The 20,249-nt window shown below is 36.7% G+C and overlaps 1 protein-coding gene across 3 annotated transcripts in view; it reads left to right on the top strand.

The window, feature by feature from the left end:
• The window catches only part of LOC149200304 (uncharacterized), a 195,920-nt gene extending 178,916 nt beyond the window's left edge, over nt 1-17,004 (top strand). The window contains exons 3-4 of one of the 3 annotated variants that reach the window (XM_089399551.1): nt 15,872-15,944; nt 16,365-17,004. In XM_089399551.1, coding sequence (XP_089255677.1) covers nt 15,872-15,944; nt 16,365-16,729 — 438 coding nt within the window. In that variant the 3' untranslated portion in view covers nt 16,730-17,004. Of the gene's footprint in view, nt 1-15,863; nt 15,945-16,364 lie in introns of all 3 variants that reach the window. The other 2 variants (XM_089399550.1, XM_089399552.1) reach the window with 2 other exon arrangements.
• The last annotated feature ends 3,245 nt before the right edge of the window (nt 17,005-20,249 follow it).

Below are 20,249 nucleotides of genomic sequence, written 5' to 3'. Positions count from 1 at the left end.
GCCATGATGATGGGGTAGAGCTCATGTATTGGCTTTTGCCCATGTGCTAAATGTGTTTGTCCCGACCATCTTTTGAATTTTATGGTACATTTTCCTGTTGAATGTGGCCAAATATGCTTTTATCTTTCTTTTTAGCTGCATCAACCTCCAAGGATCATTCCAGGCCTGACCCAAGGTGGACCTAGTGGAGGAATGTGGACTCAGGTGGGGGAAATGATGAATGGGGTAATAATGAGTGGAAAGAGGGTAACATAAGCGGATAAGGGAGTGGGACCACGCAACCAAAATCAGGGTTTCCGATGAAATACCATCCCTAAAACCAAATGGTCAGTAAAAGAGATCCCACGGGACTAGAATGCAAGGTTAACATTCAAAAGGGGTCTAGGGGACAAGGGCGCAAACCTAATCCATTCTTTCTGCCAAATCCCCCCATTAGTCTATGCCCAAAAGTGTCCATGATAAGCAAACTCCAATACTCAATCATCAAATGACAAGGCATACCTTTAGGTTCGGGAGGTCCACCTTCAAACATACAATCATGGCAGATGGGCGAGGGACCACATGGCTGGCTCAGGTGGCGGAGAAATGGCACAATGAGCTAGCTGGTGGCTGCAAGGGGTTGATGGTTGAGGATCATCTTGGAGATTTTTTTTTCTCCTAGGGATATCACCCATAAAATGGTGGGTAACAAATCTAACATTTGGTATTGCAAAATTATCATCTAGATTTTAATCAAGGAACCTTGGTACAACTTCCTTTGCTTTTTATCATCAATTGATTGAAAGTCACTAGGGTTTGATGAAGAGAAAATTCTTTGTAGCATTTTCTCTCTCAGAACTCATTTCGATCGATCCTCTGTCATAGATCTTGCCCTTTGACTCCACTAGCCTAGGATTGAGAAAAGAGCACTAGTCCATTAGTGTGTCAATCCTAATAAAATTTAAAGCACTAACTTTTGTTTATTTATTTACGTTTTCTAGGGTAAACTAGAGTTTGGTTACAACATAATCTGCATTTAATAGAATAAATTCCTTGGACATCATATTCCTAGAGTTAAGCTTTGCATCTATTAATTTGAAAAAGCAAAATATCATTTTAATGCATTTTGCAGCCACCATTTTAGGACTGACGTCTAGGGTTTCATAGCTGTTTTATGCATTTTTAGTCATTGAAAATTGTTGTAACCTTTTTCCAAGTTTACTCATTGATAGCATTTGCTTATTTCATGCTTATCATGAATTTTAGGCTATTTTGTTATTGCTGTCATAAATTTTGTATCCTGTAAATCATATTGTTTAAAAAACTTCAGTTTTTAAAAATAATTGATAATTTAATGGTAGTATGCGTTTGGGATCTATTTGAGCCTTTGTCAGAGCTAATTTACTTGCATAAATTAATATCATCGTATCAATCCGGAGTTTGTAAATTGATGAAGTACACTCATTATATGTTAAGGAATTAGCTTAGAATTTTCGTAAGGTGTCCCTTGATTAATAATAAGCTTAACTAAAAGAAATGAAATTTATATAACTTAGTGAATAATACAAATTCTAAATAATTTTAAAAATGAAATTCAAATTAATAAATATGAGTGTTAATAAAAAACTTAACTTAAGAATGAGATTCAAACTAACATCTATAATTAAAAGAAGTATGGATACTAATTATGTTACAAAATAAGTTTAACTAAGAATGGAATTCAAATTAACAACTATGATCAAAGTATGAATGCTAATCAAGTCACTTTAGTGGAAAACTATAAATTCTAGTTTGATATCATAAGCAAAATGAAAACTATCTTTACTCAAACTATTACAATAAAATTCTAAACTAGCAATGTAACTTTCAAAGAAAAGCAAGACTTAATCCATTAAATCTAAGGCTACCAAAGCTTTCATAGGTAGAAAATCAGGCTGTGAGATCACATGGCTCAGGTGGCTCCCACAACACTACTTTGTCCACTTGTGGAGTTTGTTTATTGAGAAGGAATTCTAGCATTCATGCATCAAATATAAATATTCTTTAAATCAAATCAAATGAAAGGAATTTGGTCAAGTCTAGCTAGCTCATTAACATCCATTGGGGTGTAAATTGGTAGAAAAACATGCCGTAGTGTAGCTATTCAACTCTTATGGTTGAAAGAGGCTTGCAACAATACTTTGCTGACCACATCAATCCTTGTGGAAAAAAAAAATATTAGAATTGCTTAGAAAGCAAATTCTACCGAGTCAAATACAATGCTTGCTGCCATGTGCAAACAGACGCTGCAATACACATATTTAACGGAGATTTAAAGATGATAAGAAAGAGTATTTACTAGGAAATTAATGCACAGGAAAGTAAGAGATATGTAGACATTAAAGACGTCACTCTTAGATGCATTTTTACTCGCACGTGTGGGCTAAAAAGTCTTATTGTTATGTTTTATCTTTAATATAACTATGTTTTAGGTCGTATTGTGACCTACTTGTATTTGTAATCACATATTTATTGTTTTTTCAACTTTTTAGAGCTTTTAGTCAATTTTACTTCCTCAATCTAATTGGTTGCCCTTATATGAATAAAGGGAAGTTGATTTTGAGGGGAATCATCATAACACACTCACTCATCTCTGATGGAGTGCAGACTAGTAGCCTATTTTTCTTTGGGATGAAATGGAACATTGATGTAGTGAATTGTCCTGGGGAGGATATTGTGATTGGAGGGAATTTTCTTTTGAATGATGAAATGATTCTATGGTGATTTTGTGCTATTATATTGTCAGTGTCTCCTTCCATTTTGTAATTGTTATAGAATTGGGGTTTCATTAAAATTTTCATTATATGTGTTGAATCATTTATGGCTCTAACATCTGGTATTGCAAAATTATCATCTGGATTTTAATCAAGGAACCTTGATACAGCTTCCTTGACTTTTTATCACCAATTGATTGAAAGTCACTAGGGTTTGATGAAGAGAAAATTCTTCGTAGCATTTTCTCTCTCATAACTCACTCCAATCGATCTTCTTTCATTGATCTTGCCCTTTGACTCCATTAGCCTGGGATTGAGAAAAGGGCACTAGTTCGTTAGTGTGTCAATCCTAATAACATTTAAAGCACTGGTTTTTATTTATTTATTTATGTTTTCTAGGGTAAAATAGAGTTTGGTTACAACATAATCTGCATTTAATAGAATAAATTCCTTGGACCTCATAGTCCTAGAGTTAAGCTTTGCATCTACTAGTTTGAAAAAACAAAATTTTTCTGCCACCTTTTTAGGGCTGATGTCTAGGGTTTCATAGCTGTTTCATGCATTTTTAGCCATTGAAAATTGCTGTAACTTTTTTCCTAGTTTACTCATTAATAGCATTTGCTTATTTCTTTCTTATCATGAATTTTAAGCTATTTTGTTATTGCTGTCATAGATTTTGCATCCTGTAAATTGTATTGTTTAGAAAACTTTAATTTATAACAACAATTGATAATTTAAAGGTAGCATGTGTTCAGGATTTGTTTGAGCCTCCATCAGAGCTAATTTACTTGCATAAATTAAGACATCATTGTATCAATCCGGAGTTCATAAATTGATGAAGTACACTCATTATATGTTAAGGAATTAGCTTAGAAATTTCCTAAGGTGTCCTGTTGTCCACGAAATTGCGCACCCAGAAATGTGGGAAAAATCCTCAACCCCACAAGGTGTGTGCTTTGTGGCAATGCTCAGAGAAGGGGCTGTCACCTGATCCCTACTCTCTACGTTTAGATTCTCTCTTAGCTAAGTCAACGGGGATGGTCCCTAAGGAATATTTTAAAGGATAACTTGTTAGAGATAACAAGTTCTAGGATACGGTTGGTAAGGCTATCACCATTCAATATTCCTTGAAATAAAATTGGAGATTGATTTAGCAAGTATAAATGTCTATGGGCATATAAATATCAACAATATAGATCCAATAAATTTCAAAAGATATCCTGTAAGAAAAATTGTAAGAGACCAGTGCCTTAAATATAACTCGCAAAAAATATATGCTCAATAAGAAATCACACTACTTGCAAATGAGATATGATTTTCAAGTTACAATAATAGCAGACTGCAAAACAAGTGTTAGTGAGTCAAAACCACAATAGACTATATACCAATTTGAGATATGAGCAACAAGATGTAAATCAGCCTTGCAATAGGATAATAGTAATACTTAGATGAAAGATGCTTAATTATGATATTATATTTAAAGAACAATTAACCTGAGCATGAAAATGAAATAAACAAGTACAAGAGTATGAAATGCTTGCAAGTAAATGATAAGCTCACAATCCAAATTGTACAATAACCAATTGTGTGCAAAATGAACAAAGTTGTATGTGAGTGTGTGAAATAAAGTGGTTTTGGTATAATTACCTAATCTAAGGTTTGACTTCCCCCCAATTCCTTCAACTTGGTTAGGACTAGTAGGTAGTTTCAAGAAGGCTAGGATGAAGAAGCAATGGCTTCATTAACGATACCCGCCTATGACTTCAATACAACTTGCATGCCCTTCGTTCCTATAAGGGACCTAGCCACGCAAGAGAACTGCAAGGTCATGCGTCTTAACCGTTGATCCAAACTCAAATCTAGGGAGATTGAATGACAGTTGAGGAAGTTTGTCCTAAATATCTATCAACCAAGTTTATGCTTGGAGGTAAATTTTAGAGAAATAAAAATGCAATTTAGATGCTAAGTTAATACAATTGCTTCAAATGATATGAACAATTAAAGTGAAATGCTTCAAAAGTGAAATATCTTATGAATATCAATAGAGAAATACCATTCCACTTTAATGATCAAATTAGCAATTAGTAACTTGAGCACAAATTATGATATGAATGTGAGATTAGCTTATGCTAATGATCAATGAAGCAAGCGAAAATTACTCAATGAAGCAAATGCAAGTTAGATCAAGAAACTAGAGATATTACTTCAGTGAAAAATGCAAATTAGATAAGTATCCGATGAAACTACTTAATGAAACAAAATGTTAGGTCCCTATTCTACTAGTGTAGCCCCATATTGTCATTAGTGAAACCCTCTTATTTAACATTTGGTATCAGAGCACAACAATAACTATAAAGATGGAAGTGTTTTTGCTCTGATACCAAATGTTATGCAACCAACTCACAAAATAGAAGAAGAGATAGATCAACGACTTCAAAATAACCCTGTTTGAGGGGGCAACCTCCTTTACATTACACAAATGAACAATTCTTGGATGATACAAATGACAAGACCTCCAATAATACTGTAAGGGCACAACAATAACAATAGTGGGCTTCTATAGGGCACAATAATAACAATATGGGGACTACATAACAATACAATAAGGGCGTTTCACTAATGACAATATGGGGCTACACTAGTAGTATAGGGACCTAACACAAAAGCGAGTTAATCTAAAAAATGATGGATGATTAAAATACTAGTAAAATGAACAAGAAATTAGATCTAGTAATTAGATAAAGCAATGATCAAGAAAATAAACTAATCTAACAAATGCAAAATAAACAAGTTAGTCGCCACCATCCAAGAGATCCTCCTTCCAAATGAGGAGGTGGGATACCAAGGGGAAAAACCTGAAGCTCCCTCCAAGAAAAATATTTCTTTTATTATATTTACAAGTGAAACCCTCTTGTAGAGAAATGAGGGTTTAGGATCTTGAGGAGGGTTTACAAAATGGAGCTTCAAGAGAAAATACCCTTCCTTAAGATAGCAAGAATGCAAATGAGAAATATTTACAATGATTATGGCAAAATTTACAATGAAAAAATTCTCCAAGAGAGAATTAGCTTTCTCTTCCAATGAAATTCGCTCAAAGGGTAGACGTCCAAGTTTCAAGAGCAAATTTACGCACAAAAGGGAAAGAAATACCCTCCTTTTGCTTGCGGCCAAGAGAAAAAAGGCCTCAAAAATATATATCTATTATTTTCAAGCCTCAAGGAGTGAATCCCTTCAAAATCGTCTTAAAACCCTGGCCGCCTAGCAGATCTGCGCAAGAAAGAGTAATAGAGGGGTTTCTATCCACGAGAAATGGCGAAAGGAGTTTTTAAAAATTTAGATCTGTTGATCCTCAAGCCTCCTTATAGATCTTGTCAAGACATCTCCAGGAAAACCCCTCTTCTCAAGCTTCTCTATAGATCTGCGGAAGCAATAAAGAGAGAGATCAGATCTGAAACAAGAGAAATCAGATCACAATAATATACAATTAATAATACAAATTGCAAGCCTCAAGAGTGTGAGGACACCTCCGCTCTTGGGAAGGCAAGATATAAGCTCTAAAATAGCTAGATCGAACCAGTAAAAGCACATAGAATAAATAGATCTGAAGTTGAAATTAATAATATTTCCAAGCTATGGTAGAAAAACTCCCTCTTCAGAAGAAATCGTTTGATAAGCCCTTGAGGAAAATTGATATGTATATTTAAACCTTTATTTGCTTGAGAGTTGGTTGGTTCAACCAAAAACTTCCCCAAACGCTCAAGATTTGTTTCAGAAAATTATAGATCTCTACACACTTCAAAATATTTTGTTAGATCCACAAGGGATTGGACTACACAATGAAAAAAAAGACTAGGGGTTCAACCAAAAACCCACTAGCGCTTCTAGATCTAGAGTGGTCCTCCAATCCAGAAAATTACACAAGCTACTTTGTATAAATTAATCCAAAAAAATGGCAAATGAAACTGACAAATTATGGATCAGATAGTGTAGAGCATTAAGCACAAATAAATCTGAAAAATATTACCATAAAGAGCTGAAGAATAACACCATAAGAATATGGCCCCAAAGACTTTCTTTATTACTCAAAAAAAATGCACCAAAGCTTCGCTGGCCTAGTAGCTCTATTTTTCAATGATAAAATGAGGAGCTCTAAGGCTCAATTTATAGAAAAATATGAGAGAGGATCCCTCTCCAGGCGAAATCGTCTTGGTTCCATGTGAAAATGATTAGATCTCCTTCCAACAAATCGTAACCCTTGATGAGCCTACGCAAATCTTAAGGAGAGGGAGATGTTAGACCCAAATGGGAATTGGGTGGAGTGATAAATGCATGTTCAAAAAATATTCTCCATCTTTTTCCTCGAAAAACTCCCATTCAAATCAACCAACTTTGGACCATCTCCTCAAAAATTTGATTTGCTGGGACATTAGCTTCTTCCTTGGACTATCGAATTTTTTCTTGGTGATTTTCTTGCTTGATTTGTGGAGATTCCATCACTTTTTGACTTGACTTTATTTCTTGGGAAAGTCCACTTCATTTTTTTATCATTTTCCACTTGGAGAGAATTTTTATTTTTTTCTCATTTTATTTTCTGGCTAATTATTTGCCATTTTTTGCCAAAATTTGGAGAAAATAGGTTTTGAGTTGTAAATAATCATTTTTGCATCCTCAAAATGTGTCTAAATAGAAAGTTGAGGTGTAGACGTCTAATTTTGATTTCTCACACCCCCTACACTTCTATAGACAAAACTTATTACATTTACGTCAAAAAGTTACATAAAAATCTCATCCAACGAGGAATTTTTAACAATTTGTTGATTTATGGTATGTTCTATGCTTATAACAGTGTACTTCTTTTTCTTATTATATTCCACAGATTAGAAATCACATGTACATAAAGTAAAGTGCAGATAGAACATTAAACGATCGATAGAAAACAAGCCATGACAAGAGACACAAGATGTGGCGGCTAGCCAGGGACAAACCCCACAATGTGTGGGGAAACCCTTTGATCAAATCTTCTTTTATCTTCAATAATTTAGCAGAGAGAAATAGTACAATAAATCTGATTTATATTAGTAGTAGCAAACCCTAGATCAGCAACATCAGCATTAGCGGCTTCATCATCAAACATAGGGCAGTTGATATCTCACAAACTGACCGTCGGATCGGCTTGATTCCACCACCAAAAGTTGCAGCTTTTAGAGGAGGTTTAGATGAACCTACAACGCAGTTCAGATGAGGAGATTTTCAAGTCCACGCAGGTCAAACTTCACTTCTGCAGTTGCAACTTCAGTTTCAGCAGCTTCCTTCAAACTAGGGCAGTCGATATCTCGCAAACCGTCCGTCGGATCGACTTGATTCCACCACCAAAAGTTGCAACCTTCAGAGGAGGCTCAGATGAACCTACAACATAGATCATAAGAGGAGGTTTGATGGTCCACGTTGGTCAAAGTTTGGATCTGCAGTTGCAGCTTCACTTTCAACGGCTTCCGGCTTCACATGTGTGAGAGAGAGACCATTTTCTGCGCAATAGAGAAGAGACTCTTTTCTGCGCAGTAGAGAGAGAGAGATGTGATGAGATGAGTGAGTGCAAATGAGGAAAAATCCTCCTGTATTTATACACAATTGTTGATGTTTGAATAGATGCGACTGTTGGGATTCTGAGTCTACATGAGTTGTAGGTCGACTTGATAATAATTCCATAATCAAAATAAATTCATATCTCCATGAATACTTATCGGAATCAGATGATCTTTAGATCAATCCTACACCTTTCGACGAGAGGAATCTAATGAACATATTATCAACCATGAATAAGATGACCCACATGAAGTTTGGCCCTAGTTGCCAATTTTAACACAATTAAAAACAAACATCGAGACTCGACCAAATTCCATGAAACTTTAGAGATGATCTAGTATGGTAATATACATTAACATTAAACACTAGGATTCACCTAAGATTACCATCAAGATGCACTCTAGCTTTGGGGTATATCTGAGAGAAAAACTTAACTGATTATAAGTGTTGAAAAACACAAATAATGAGCTAAGTAAAAAAAACTCGCTAGAGTGAACTCACTTGCTAGTATATTCCTAAGCTACCTAGGCCTTTTACATGACCCTTTTTCATCATACTAGAATCATTTTTACAATATCCCCTTAGGGCTACAAAATCTGAAAGACCAACTGACAAGAAGCAGAAGAAATTTGATGAAATCTGCACATCTGTTTGCTTTGATGGTGCAGGAATGCCTTTGAAGTGTGCTTTGACCATGGAACCTTTGCCTGATCTTCAAATGCAACTTCAGTGGTCAACATGTCCCTTAATAAATAATAAGCTTAACTAAAAGAAAATGAAATTTATATCACTTAGTGAATAATACAAATTCTAAATAAGTTTAAAAATGAAATTCAAATTAATAAATGAGTGCTAATCAAAGGCTTAACTTAAGAATGAGATTCAAACTAACATCTATAATTACAAGAAGTATGAATACTAATTAAGTCACGAAATAAGCTTAACTAAGTATGGAATTCAAATTAACAAGTATTATCAAAGGAAGTATGAATGCTAATCAAGTCATTACAGTGGAAAACTAGAAATTCTAATTTGATATCATAATCAAAATGAAAACTATCTTTACTCAAATTATTGCAATAAAATTCTAAACTAGCAATGTAACTTTCAAAGGAAAACAATAATTAATCCATTAAATCTAAGGCTACAATGCTTTCATTGGGAGAAAGTTAGGTTGTGAGATCGCATGCCTTAGGTGGCTCCCACAACAATACTTTGTCCACTTGTGGAGTTTGTTGATTGAGGAGGAATTCTAACATTCATGCATCAAATAGAAAGATCTTTTAAATCAAATCAAATGGAAGGAATTTGGTCAAGTCCAACTAGCTCATTAACATCCACTGGGGTCTCAATTGGTAGAAAAACATGCCATAGTGTATCTTTGCAACTCCTATGGTTGAAAGAGGCTTGCTACAATACTTTGCAGACGACATCAATCCTTGCAAAAATACAAATTTAGAATTTGGTTAGAAAGCAAATTCTACCTAATCAAATAAAATGCTTGCTGCCATGTGAAAACAAACATTGATATACACATGTAACAAATATTTAAAAATGATAAAAAAGAGTATTTACTAGGAAATTAATGCACAAGAAAGCAAGAGATATCTACTCATAAAAGATGAGTACACATGCCACAGTTTGGGGCCCCTCTAGACTTTGTCTTGCGCACACAACAAAATCTACTTATTGTAGAAACTGTGAGCCACTATATATTAATGGTAGAAACATGTACAACACTTAATTAAAGGTTTTTTATATGAAGGACTTCAATCTTGTAGTCTCCACTTATAATTATTTATACAAATCAAATAAAACAAATTTAGCTATCGATCTTCTATGAAACAACTACAACCCTGATTTGGTATCTAAAAATCCAAGAATTCGATCCATGGATTAGTGGAATTCGTGCCTAATCATGTGATTTGTAGGAGATGCTGATTTTCCCTTAGCAGGTGCTTGGCTCTCTCTGCTACTACAATGTTGACCAATCCTTTTTGTTCGAGCTTTCATGAATCCAAGAGGAAACTAACCATGTTGTGAACCCTGGGAACAAAACCCATGTCTTCGTTTTCCTTAGAATTGTCTGCAAGTATCTAAACGAAGGAAGATTTGTAAGATTAATTTATTTTCTGTAAAAACTGGTAAAAGATGGATTTTCAACATTTAATTTTGCTAAATAACCAAAATTAAAACAAAATAGTGGAAATACCTTTTTGTGGGTCAATTTATCTTCATTGGGGAAAAACCTAAGTTACCGGATCGAGAAAGCCTTCGTCCAGGATCCACATATCCTTCTATCTGATTTGGATCTAGATTCGGCTTGAATCGGCTGAAAAACGGCTAGGTGGCAGATCCATATTTTCCGAAAACGGATCCCGACTTCCAGAAATGGATCCTGCCTTTCAGAAAGAGATCCCTTCAAACACAACCGGATTTCAAATAAATAAAATCTGGGTTTTTTAATTTAGGTTTCTAATTCAACTGAAGTGGTCACATGGACCCATTGTTATATACTTTGTCGACCGCTTTCACTTAGCAACAACGCGCAACACACTAAGTAGACATGCAAGGGTTCTAACTTCTCTCGGCTCCAAAGGGGAATCTCCAGGCAAACGACCCCGACCCCAGGGCCACAACGACCGACGACTCCACACTGTCACAACGACCGACGTTCTCCAGGCCCCCAAACTGCTGACTTGTCACTCCACATCAACTGGCAAGGGTATTAAAAAAATTATTACAGTCGACCCCATCTCTAGGCAGTAATTGTTGACCACACATCAACTGGCAAGGGCATTGAACTTTAAAAGTTATTATAGTCGACCCCATCTCCAGGCAACAATTGTCGACAGGGACAGGGGAAAAGGCATTAAAAAAATAAAAATTTAAATTACATGGATAGGGGCAGAGGCGTTAAAAAAATTTAAATTACAGGGACAGGGACAGAGGCGTTAAAAAATTTTAAATTATAGGGACAGGGACAGAGGAGTTAAAAAAATTAAATTACAGAGATAGGGACAAAGGCGTTAAAAAATTTAAATTATAGGGATAGGGACAAAGGCGTTAAAAAAATTTAAATTACAGGGACAGAGACAAAGGCATTAAAAAAATTTAAATTATAGAGACATGGACAAAGCTTACAGGGACAGGGACAAAGCAAGTGTCTGAATTTTGAAAGTTTAGTTTCTGCATTATATAATACAAATTTTCACTGTAGTTGAAATGCACAGTGCACTCTTAGGTGTACATTAAAATTTAAACATTTTAAAATTTTTTTAAATCCCTGCAGTCGAAATGCACAGTGCACTCTTAGGTGTACAATCAAACATTTTTTAAACATTAAATACTGTGCATTAAACATTTTTAAACATTAAACACTGTGCATTAAACATTTTTAAAATTTTTAAGTTTTAATTTTATGTATTTTAAATTTTAAATTATTGATAATAAATTATAATTTGAATTTTATATGCAGTCAGTCACACCTACAACTTATAGAAATGGAACCATCAAGGCAGAGTGAAGGGGAAAACATCAAAATAGACCCAAAATCTCCTTTATGGCAGTATGTGGAGATTATTGGAAAAAATCCTGGAGGTGGTTCTTATAAATGGAAGTGCAATGAATGCCAAGATATAAAAAATGGCTCATATACTAGAGTGAAGGCCCATCTGACTAGACAAACTAACACAAGGGTGCAAGTATGCATCGGGCCAAAAGACGCAAATGGAAAACCTGGCCAAGGTTTGAGTCTTGGAAAAATAAAATTCTATGCATCTTTGCAAGATGTTGCTGATAGGAAGCTTGCTAAGGGAAAAAGCGGTATGCAAAGTTCTACAACTAGGCTTCCATTGCCATCTGGGCCTGCTGCCACAACTAATAAAAGGCCCACTCTAGGCCCTCTTGAAGTAATGTTCAATAGCCGGCGTAGAGACACAACCGATGAACATGTAGCTCGTTGCATCTATGCAAATGGACTAGCACCCAATTTGGTGCGTTCTCTTTATTGGCAACAAATGATTAAGGCAATTAATGAAGCGCTAAAAAAGTACAAGAGCCCTGGATATGAAAAGGTCCGCACTACTTAGTTGGCATCAAAGAGATAGTCTGTGGATAGACAACTATAGTCAATCCGGGATACATGGACAAAAACAGGGGTTTCCATCATTTCTGATGGATGGAGAGACCAAAGAAACCGCTTGTTAATTAATATTATTGAAATATGCCCTCAAGGGCCAATGTTTTTGAAGGCTGTTGATTGCAGTGGAATAGAGAAAGATGCATCTTTGATATCCACAATTCTTATTGATGTAATAGAAAGTGTGGGGCCACATAATGTTGTCCAAATCATTACGGACAATGCATAGGTTTGTAGCGCTGCAGGTTTGATTGTGGAGGGTCGATATGATCACATCTTTTGGACTCCATGTGCAGTACATTCATTGAACCTTATGCTTGCGAAGATTGGTTAGATTGAATGGATTAATGAAACATTTATAGCAGCAAAAGAAATCCAAATGTTCATTACCAATCATTCAATGTTCCAGGCCATATATCGAGGTTTCGCGAAGTTGGAGCTATTGAAGGTACTATGTTTTTAATCAATATTTTTTGTATTGGAATTTGGAAATTCTTAATTTAAATTTTAATTACAAACTTATATATGATTTCTTATTTGAGATTTGACTTTTTGAAACTTGTAGGTTGCTAAAACCTATTTTGCCTCCCACACTCTTGTCATAAAGAAGTTTGTGGAGGTGAGACAAGCATTACAAGCAATGGTCATTGACCCTCTTTGGGAATCATGGAGGACTTCCACTTTTGATAGAGGGCAAAAATTCAAGTCCATCATTCTTGATGATGCATGGTGGGACAAGGTCCAATACCTTCTGCGGTTTACTGAACCAATCTTGACCTTGATTAGGACATTTGACACAGATACACCTTGTTTGGGGGAAGTTTATGAAAACATTGATAGTATGTTGGAGAGGATAAGGGAAATTATCAATGCAAGTGAAAATGACCCTTTTGAAACATTTTATTATGAAGTGAAGGACATAGTTACGGAAAGGTGGAACAAAATGACCACACCATTACACCTTTTGGCCTATGCATTGCACCCCAAGTATTATCATTCCAAAATTTTGTCTTTACCTGGTAAAACAATGCCAAACAACGATTCTGAAGTGGTATAAGGATACAAGACAAATTTGAGGAAAATTTATAGAGATGTGAGAGTTGCAATGGAAGTACGTCAAGGATTTGGAGGATTTGTACAATCTACTGGTAGCTTTTCAAATCCAATAACTATGGATGATTGAGGGCATCTTGATCCTATTACTTGGTGGGGCTTCCATGGTGGGGATAGCATTCATCTCTCGACTCTAGCCACCAGGTTGTTATCACAAGTTGCTAGTTCCTCATCAACTGAGAGGAATTGGAGTACATATGGCTTCATCCATTCAGTGAAGCGAAACAGGTTGGGAGCGACAAAGGCTGAGGATCTTGTGTATGTTCATTCCAACCTCCGTCTTCTATCACATGTTGAACCAGAGTATAAAAAAGGTCCGAGCAACATGTGGGATGTGGAGCCTGAGATCTCTGACTTGAACTTGACACTGAATTCCATGACTCACCTCAACTTACTCGAGGATATTGTTCCACCCTCAGTCCAACCTACTGATGCAACTTCCTACATTCCAGGACCCCCATCATCTATTCATGATGTAGAGTTGCAATATGCAAAATATAATGTAGATCCATTTGAGGATATGTAGTTAAACCTACTGCACATTATGATATTAGTAGAGTGATCATGGATGAGATGCTCATTTTTGTACTTACTATTATCATTTATGATATTATCCTTTTTGTATGAAGGAGGATGCATCATTTCAATGTTTCAATCTTCATATTTATAATATATCTAATGGTTTCAGTTCTAAATGTTGTGATTTATAAATGGATTTGATTTTTGAACTCTAAAAGTTTTCTTTTTAAATTTAAAAAATATTATTATATTTTTTGTACTTGACATATCCTTGCCATATCCAGATCCTAGATTTTCAAAAAACTAGCGAATCCGGATCTAGATCCGTATCCGTATCCGAATCCTGGTAACTTAGGGAAAAACATGAGCAAAATGCACAAAAGTGAGGACAAAAGAGGTGAAAATGACCAAAATGAAGAAAGTTTGTGACTTTTTAATGACAAAATTGAGAACTAACAACCTCCCTAGTATTATTCAAGCCCTCTAGATTCAACCATATCTCCTTTGAACTCGTTACATTGAATTATCTCTCATTTCAACTCGAGTCTTGCTTTATTGAATATCATCATTTGATGTTTTATTTAGCAGAATCCTTGGAGGGTATTCAGCCTAGGAATTCTTGGGTTATCTAATCTCCGAGGTCTATTTGGGAAGCCTCCCTTGTGGGGATAATATCCATCCACAGAGTAGCAAGGTAACAATTACTAAGGTGACAGTGATGCCCGATCCCATTGTTTCCCTTAATCTAGATTGCTTAGTGGGTCTTTACATTAAGGTGCTAGATTTTATAGTGATAGTACCACCTAGCTCCTTGTGAGGACATTGACGAGATCACTAAACCGGTTGGTAATAGGGCCCAACCTTGGAGTTTGAAGAAATTAAACTTCACCCATGACCAAAAATAACAAACGCCCTGATCGCTGATGCTAACTTGTGTGTCGTGATAAACTTGGGTTTCTTAAAGATGAAAGTGGGTGCTTCAGATACTCCAATTATCCTACTTTATCATAATAAGAATAAACTACCAGGATTTGAGGATAAAATCATTATGAATGACTTTGTATGTTGATGCCATGCTCTTTCAAAGGGCACTTTAAGTTGGACAAATCTCGAGTGAAAATTCAAGGCAAGGACCCAAATTATTGGCCACTAGCGCATCTATGGCATGGATTCAAAAATTTTAGAATGGACCCATGCTCTATGTTTGAGTGTTGAGGGCACAACACCCTCCTTGGTACTTCCAGCAAGGTTCTTATCCGTCCTCCATATTTCCGATCCAATTTCAGATCATGACCATTCAGTCAAGAATCATTATCTGTCCAGGACCAGTGAAGGAACATCAGCAATTGTTCTCAACCCTCAGTCACATCCTGACACAATAGTTCTCTGTCATATGACTCCATCCTTCATGTTCTGGTCTTCAGTGGCGAGCAAAAGGGGAAATTACTGTTGAAAATTAAGTGCAAGGAAAACAAATTTGCAATCTGATTGTTTCAAGATCAGTCTCAACTTTCAAGTAAATATTTCTATTTGAGTTCTTACCAGCTTAAGGAAACTATGGTTCATTGTTCTGTTAAAATCCGTGTAAGTTCCTGTCACTTGGTTGAAACTTGACACCTTAATGTACAGCTGTTTTGAAAGTTACTTGGATAATCTTAAAGATATTTTCCGGATAAAGAGTCAGCATTGATTTCAAACTTTACATATTTGAGTAATATTATGGATGAATTGTTAATATGAAATGGAATTAATTGTTTCTCTGCTTGCCTGTGAGGTTCTGCAGCGAGAAGGTAGCTATGAGTTGAGAAAGCGACCAAATATTTCAGCCAGAAATGCAAATATAATGGCAAGCAGAGGTCTCTGTCAATTTTCTTGATTGTAAACTTTTCCATTGTGTGCATCACTCTTCTTTTTATCAGCTTACTTTCTCAAGAATATACAATATGAAAATAACGGCTTATTTTAAAAACAAAGTCGATCACTGGTTACGAAGATGCTTGGTTAACTTTAATTGCTTATTGGTATTCCACCTAATTTTTCTCTCCCTTTCAAATTTGTATTTTTCTTTTTTATTTGTCATGATATCTATGTTTATTGGAGTTGCATTAAGCATTCCATTGGCTTATATTGGACTTGGATCTTTCCATGGTCATTGACCTATTTCGGTCATCTGTGGACATTAACGTTAATTTAATCAATTCAATTGGTTTGGCATGAAAATGCAATATGATTTTGGCTATGTATTTTTGACTTACTGAAAATACTCTTTCTTGCAGCACTGGTTACTTTTACCCACAAGAGATTGGAATGTAACTTCTCGGTGCAGAGAGGCAAAGAAAGCAAACATCATAAAAAGCTTTTGAAGGCAGCAAGAGGCTTCTCACTAAACCAAGCACTTACATCTGGCAATAAACCTGACAAACTATCCGAGTCTTTACTCAAGTTGAATACCTTATTGCAGTTATGTGCGTTTACTTTGGCTACTACTTATGTATCTGCATACAGAGCTGTTTCTGAAATTTCTAGTAGTATTCCAGTGGTATCATCAGGGGTGCATAATTTGGTTGGATTTTGGGTTGGACCAGATTTTGATGATGGGTGGGGTTATATCGAAGCTGTGGTTGTTCAGCTCCACTACTAGTAATGTATTTTGAGGCCATAGAAATGAATCTTCAACTAATGTATGTAGATATACTTCATCATGTATTGCTGATGTCCAATCATGCCGGAGAAAGATTTTCAAGGGTCTTATGAAGATTTTTTTGTGCCATAAACGAAGACCCCAAAATTTATTACAAATAGGAATCGGAAGTTGTATTGGAAGCCATAGCTGGTTTCCATTCAGATGCACATGAGACTCTGTACATCCATAAGCTGTTTAGGCTTACTGTTTTTGACTGACTTCTCCTCTTATCATATGTGTTGTTATCTGTCATTGGTGGATTATACATTTTTGATGATGTCAATTCTTGTATTTTCTGCTTTTTTACTCTCTGGATCTTTGAACTGGGTTGTTTTCTAATTTCCCTTTAATAGAATTCATAGCAGTACCCACAAAATGTTAACTATACTTCTTGTAGATGTGGTTTTTTGGTAAAGTTTGATTGTTCAGGAAACATGTTATTTTTTTGAACTTGTCCAGTTTTAGCATAGGAGAGTTTTACTACAAATACTTGCAAGTTTATTTGTCCACTAACATGTGTTGTTGCTTGAATACAACTTCTCAGCTACATTGATTGCATTAAACTTTAAGATGACACCTTTATGTTGTTCAGTCTAGACTCTAGTTTACTGTTTCTTTTGCATTTGTTTATTATGCAAGACAAGTATCTCAGGGAAAATACTCAGAGGTTAACTTTATCATTTCTTCAAGGATTCAGATTCTTTCACCTTGTTAGGTTGGATAAACCTTGTGAGAAGAAGTACTTAGTGGTGGAGATTCCTTAGGGTTAAACTATGTCTGGCCTCACACTTAAAATTTAACATAAATCCATCTTAGCCTTGGATCTATTAAGCATTGAGAGGAATTAAAAAATCCACGTGCAAGCCTTTTGCCAATTTAAGCACCAGGGATTAAGATGGTTCTGTGCTAGTTGAAAGGAAATGAAGAGTCAGCTATTTTTCTTTTATGTTTTGGAACTCTTTTTTGACACAAGTCAGACATCATTTTTTTTAATGTTTTATGTTATTAGCATTTTACATGTGACATGATGTGAGATGGAGATTTCTTCCACCCTGGGCTGTAAGAGTGCCTTGCTTCTCCGAGTACAATAACTTGAGAACATATCTAACTGAATGATCTGGTGGCAGTGTAATCAATTGGTGTAAAGTTTTGTAGATGTTCTATGCTAAGAGCAATTTCACTTTTCTCACAGCAATCATACAAGTAGATAAGCAAAATGCAGATAGAACATATAAGCAGATCTTACAGAAGACAAATCAGAAACAAGAAAAATGTATGTGTTTGTTTCGGCGGTCAACAGGATGCTTCAACCAGCAAAGTCTCCTTTGGTCAGCCAGCCCAGCATGTGTCATAACAACCCTCCAACCAGTAGATGAGTCAACCCAAGTCAGTTCTACAAAAGTCAACGCTGTCCTGAAAAGTCAACGCAGGGGCAGCAAGCTAAAAGTCAACGCAGCAGCAGAACGGTCAACCCTTTGACCTCGATTTTTGTGCCAGGTAGTATGGCCTTCAAAAATCGAACCTCCCACAAGTTTTCAGCTTGTTTGGACCAAGCGCTGACCAAAGTCAACGCTGGTCAAACTTCTGCGAAACCCTAGCAGCAGAAAAATCCTCTTCGTCCTTCCCACGTGTGGCTGAAATTCGTCCTCCAGGTAGCTCGTACTTTTGGGATGAGAGAGGAAGATGTGAGTTGTGTTGTGATCAAATTCTCTCCAACTTTTCCTGTATATATATATCCATCAATGAGGGTGTGTGACACATCTGTTGGGCATGTGAGCCTACATTACAAGACTGGCTGACCTTTGCACATATAATTTATTAAGAATAATAAATTCAAAATATAAGTTCTGCTCATCGGATTAAGACTATTTTTATATGGATTTTACACCTCTCAGAAAGAGGAATCCAACAAAAATATTAGCCTCTTAATCTGAGCATCAGAACATGGAGTTTGGACCTAGTTGTCCAAATTTAACACTCCCTCTCAACTAGGGAGAACTCCATCTATTAGTGCAATTAACATCGTGAGTCATCCCGCCGAAACTTGCTTTGCTGGCTTCTTTATTTCAGAACAGAAGTGGGTCAGTCACAAAGACATCATTCCCCGACTGACATAATCAGTCCAGAGGTCCCAGACCTCACAAATCTTGATCCCAGATCAAGTGGTTGGACCATGCCATCTTAGATAGAGAGTACGGCAATCTCTGATGCGTCCATCAGTCTTTGCTAATAGTCTCTAGCTTTTCCACACCTCATTGGCCAAATGAGAGGTACTTCCCATGAGCCCTGAACTCAATGGGTAGGATGCATACGGGGCACAGATTAAATGAGTGGCGAACCAGCTCAATAATCACAAGGGTGGGGCAGAAGCATTATGAGTGCTTATAGCTCCGAGAAGCTATCCCCAAAGCCCCCCAGAGCTCCCAGAGCTCATCGTCCAACAGGACCCACATCATAGGGTCTTTCCACGACACCAAGACTCTCACGGAAGGTTAGGAACTTGACCTTCCCCAGGGGCTTAGTGAGAATATCTGCGACCTGCTCATCAGTTCCTATATGATCGAGCCTTACGGCGCCTCGCTGTACCATATCCCGGATAAAGTGGTACCTGATATCAATATGCTTGGATCGGTCGTGGAACACAGGATTCTCAGTCATACGAATCCCACTCTGATTATCACAGAGTATTACAGTGGTATCTAGCACATGTTGGAACAGCTCACTAAAGAGCTTCCTCAAACAAACTGCTTCACAACAGGCCATACTAGCAGCAATGTATTCGGCCTCCGCGGTGCTCAAAGCCACCGACTTCTGCTTCCTGCTCATCCATGAGATCGAAGCAGAACCAAGATTGAAACAGCATCCAGATGTGCTCTTACGATCCACCACACTGCCAGCCCAATCGGCATCAGTATATCCCCGGAGTATCACACTCTCGGCAGTGTATCTCAGCCCATGGTTTATCGTGCCCCGAAGATATCTCAAAAGATTCTTGGCACCAACCCAGTGAAAATGATGAGGCTCAACCATCTGTTGACTCAAAGTATTCACTGCAAAACATATGTCCGGACGGGTGTTCACTAAGAACATCAAAGCTCCTATGAGTTGACGATACTTAGTAGGATTGGCCAAGATAGGCCCTGCACCGCTGCCACTCAACTTCTTAGAGTCGAGTTCCATTGGTGTCGACACGGACTTACAGTCCACCATCCCAAATCTTTCCAGAAGCTTCACAATATACTTTCCTTGAGAAAGGAAAATCTCTCCAGGTCTCTGCCAGACCTCCAGGCCTAGGAAATAGTGCATCAGTCCTAGGTCTTTCATCTCGAACTCAGCAACAAGCTCCCTCTTACATTGATGAATGAGAGGGTCATCACCTGTCAGGAAGAGGTCGTCCACATACAGCACTAGAATGAGAGGCTTTCCTTCCTCAACCTTAAAGTAAAGGTTTGGATCAGCATTGCTTCGAGTGAAGCCC

Source organism: Pinus tabuliformis, chromosome 2_1, assembly GCF_031772625.1.
Source record: "Pinus tabuliformis cultivar Carrire ecotype Pingquan chromosome 2_1, CPIR1, whole genome shotgun sequence".
Lineage (NCBI taxonomy): Eukaryota > Viridiplantae > Streptophyta > Pinopsida > Pinales > Pinaceae > Pinus > Pinus tabuliformis.
The sequence above is the reverse complement of the archived record's forward strand: the minus strand, read 5'-3'. Positions and strand labels throughout refer to the sequence as shown.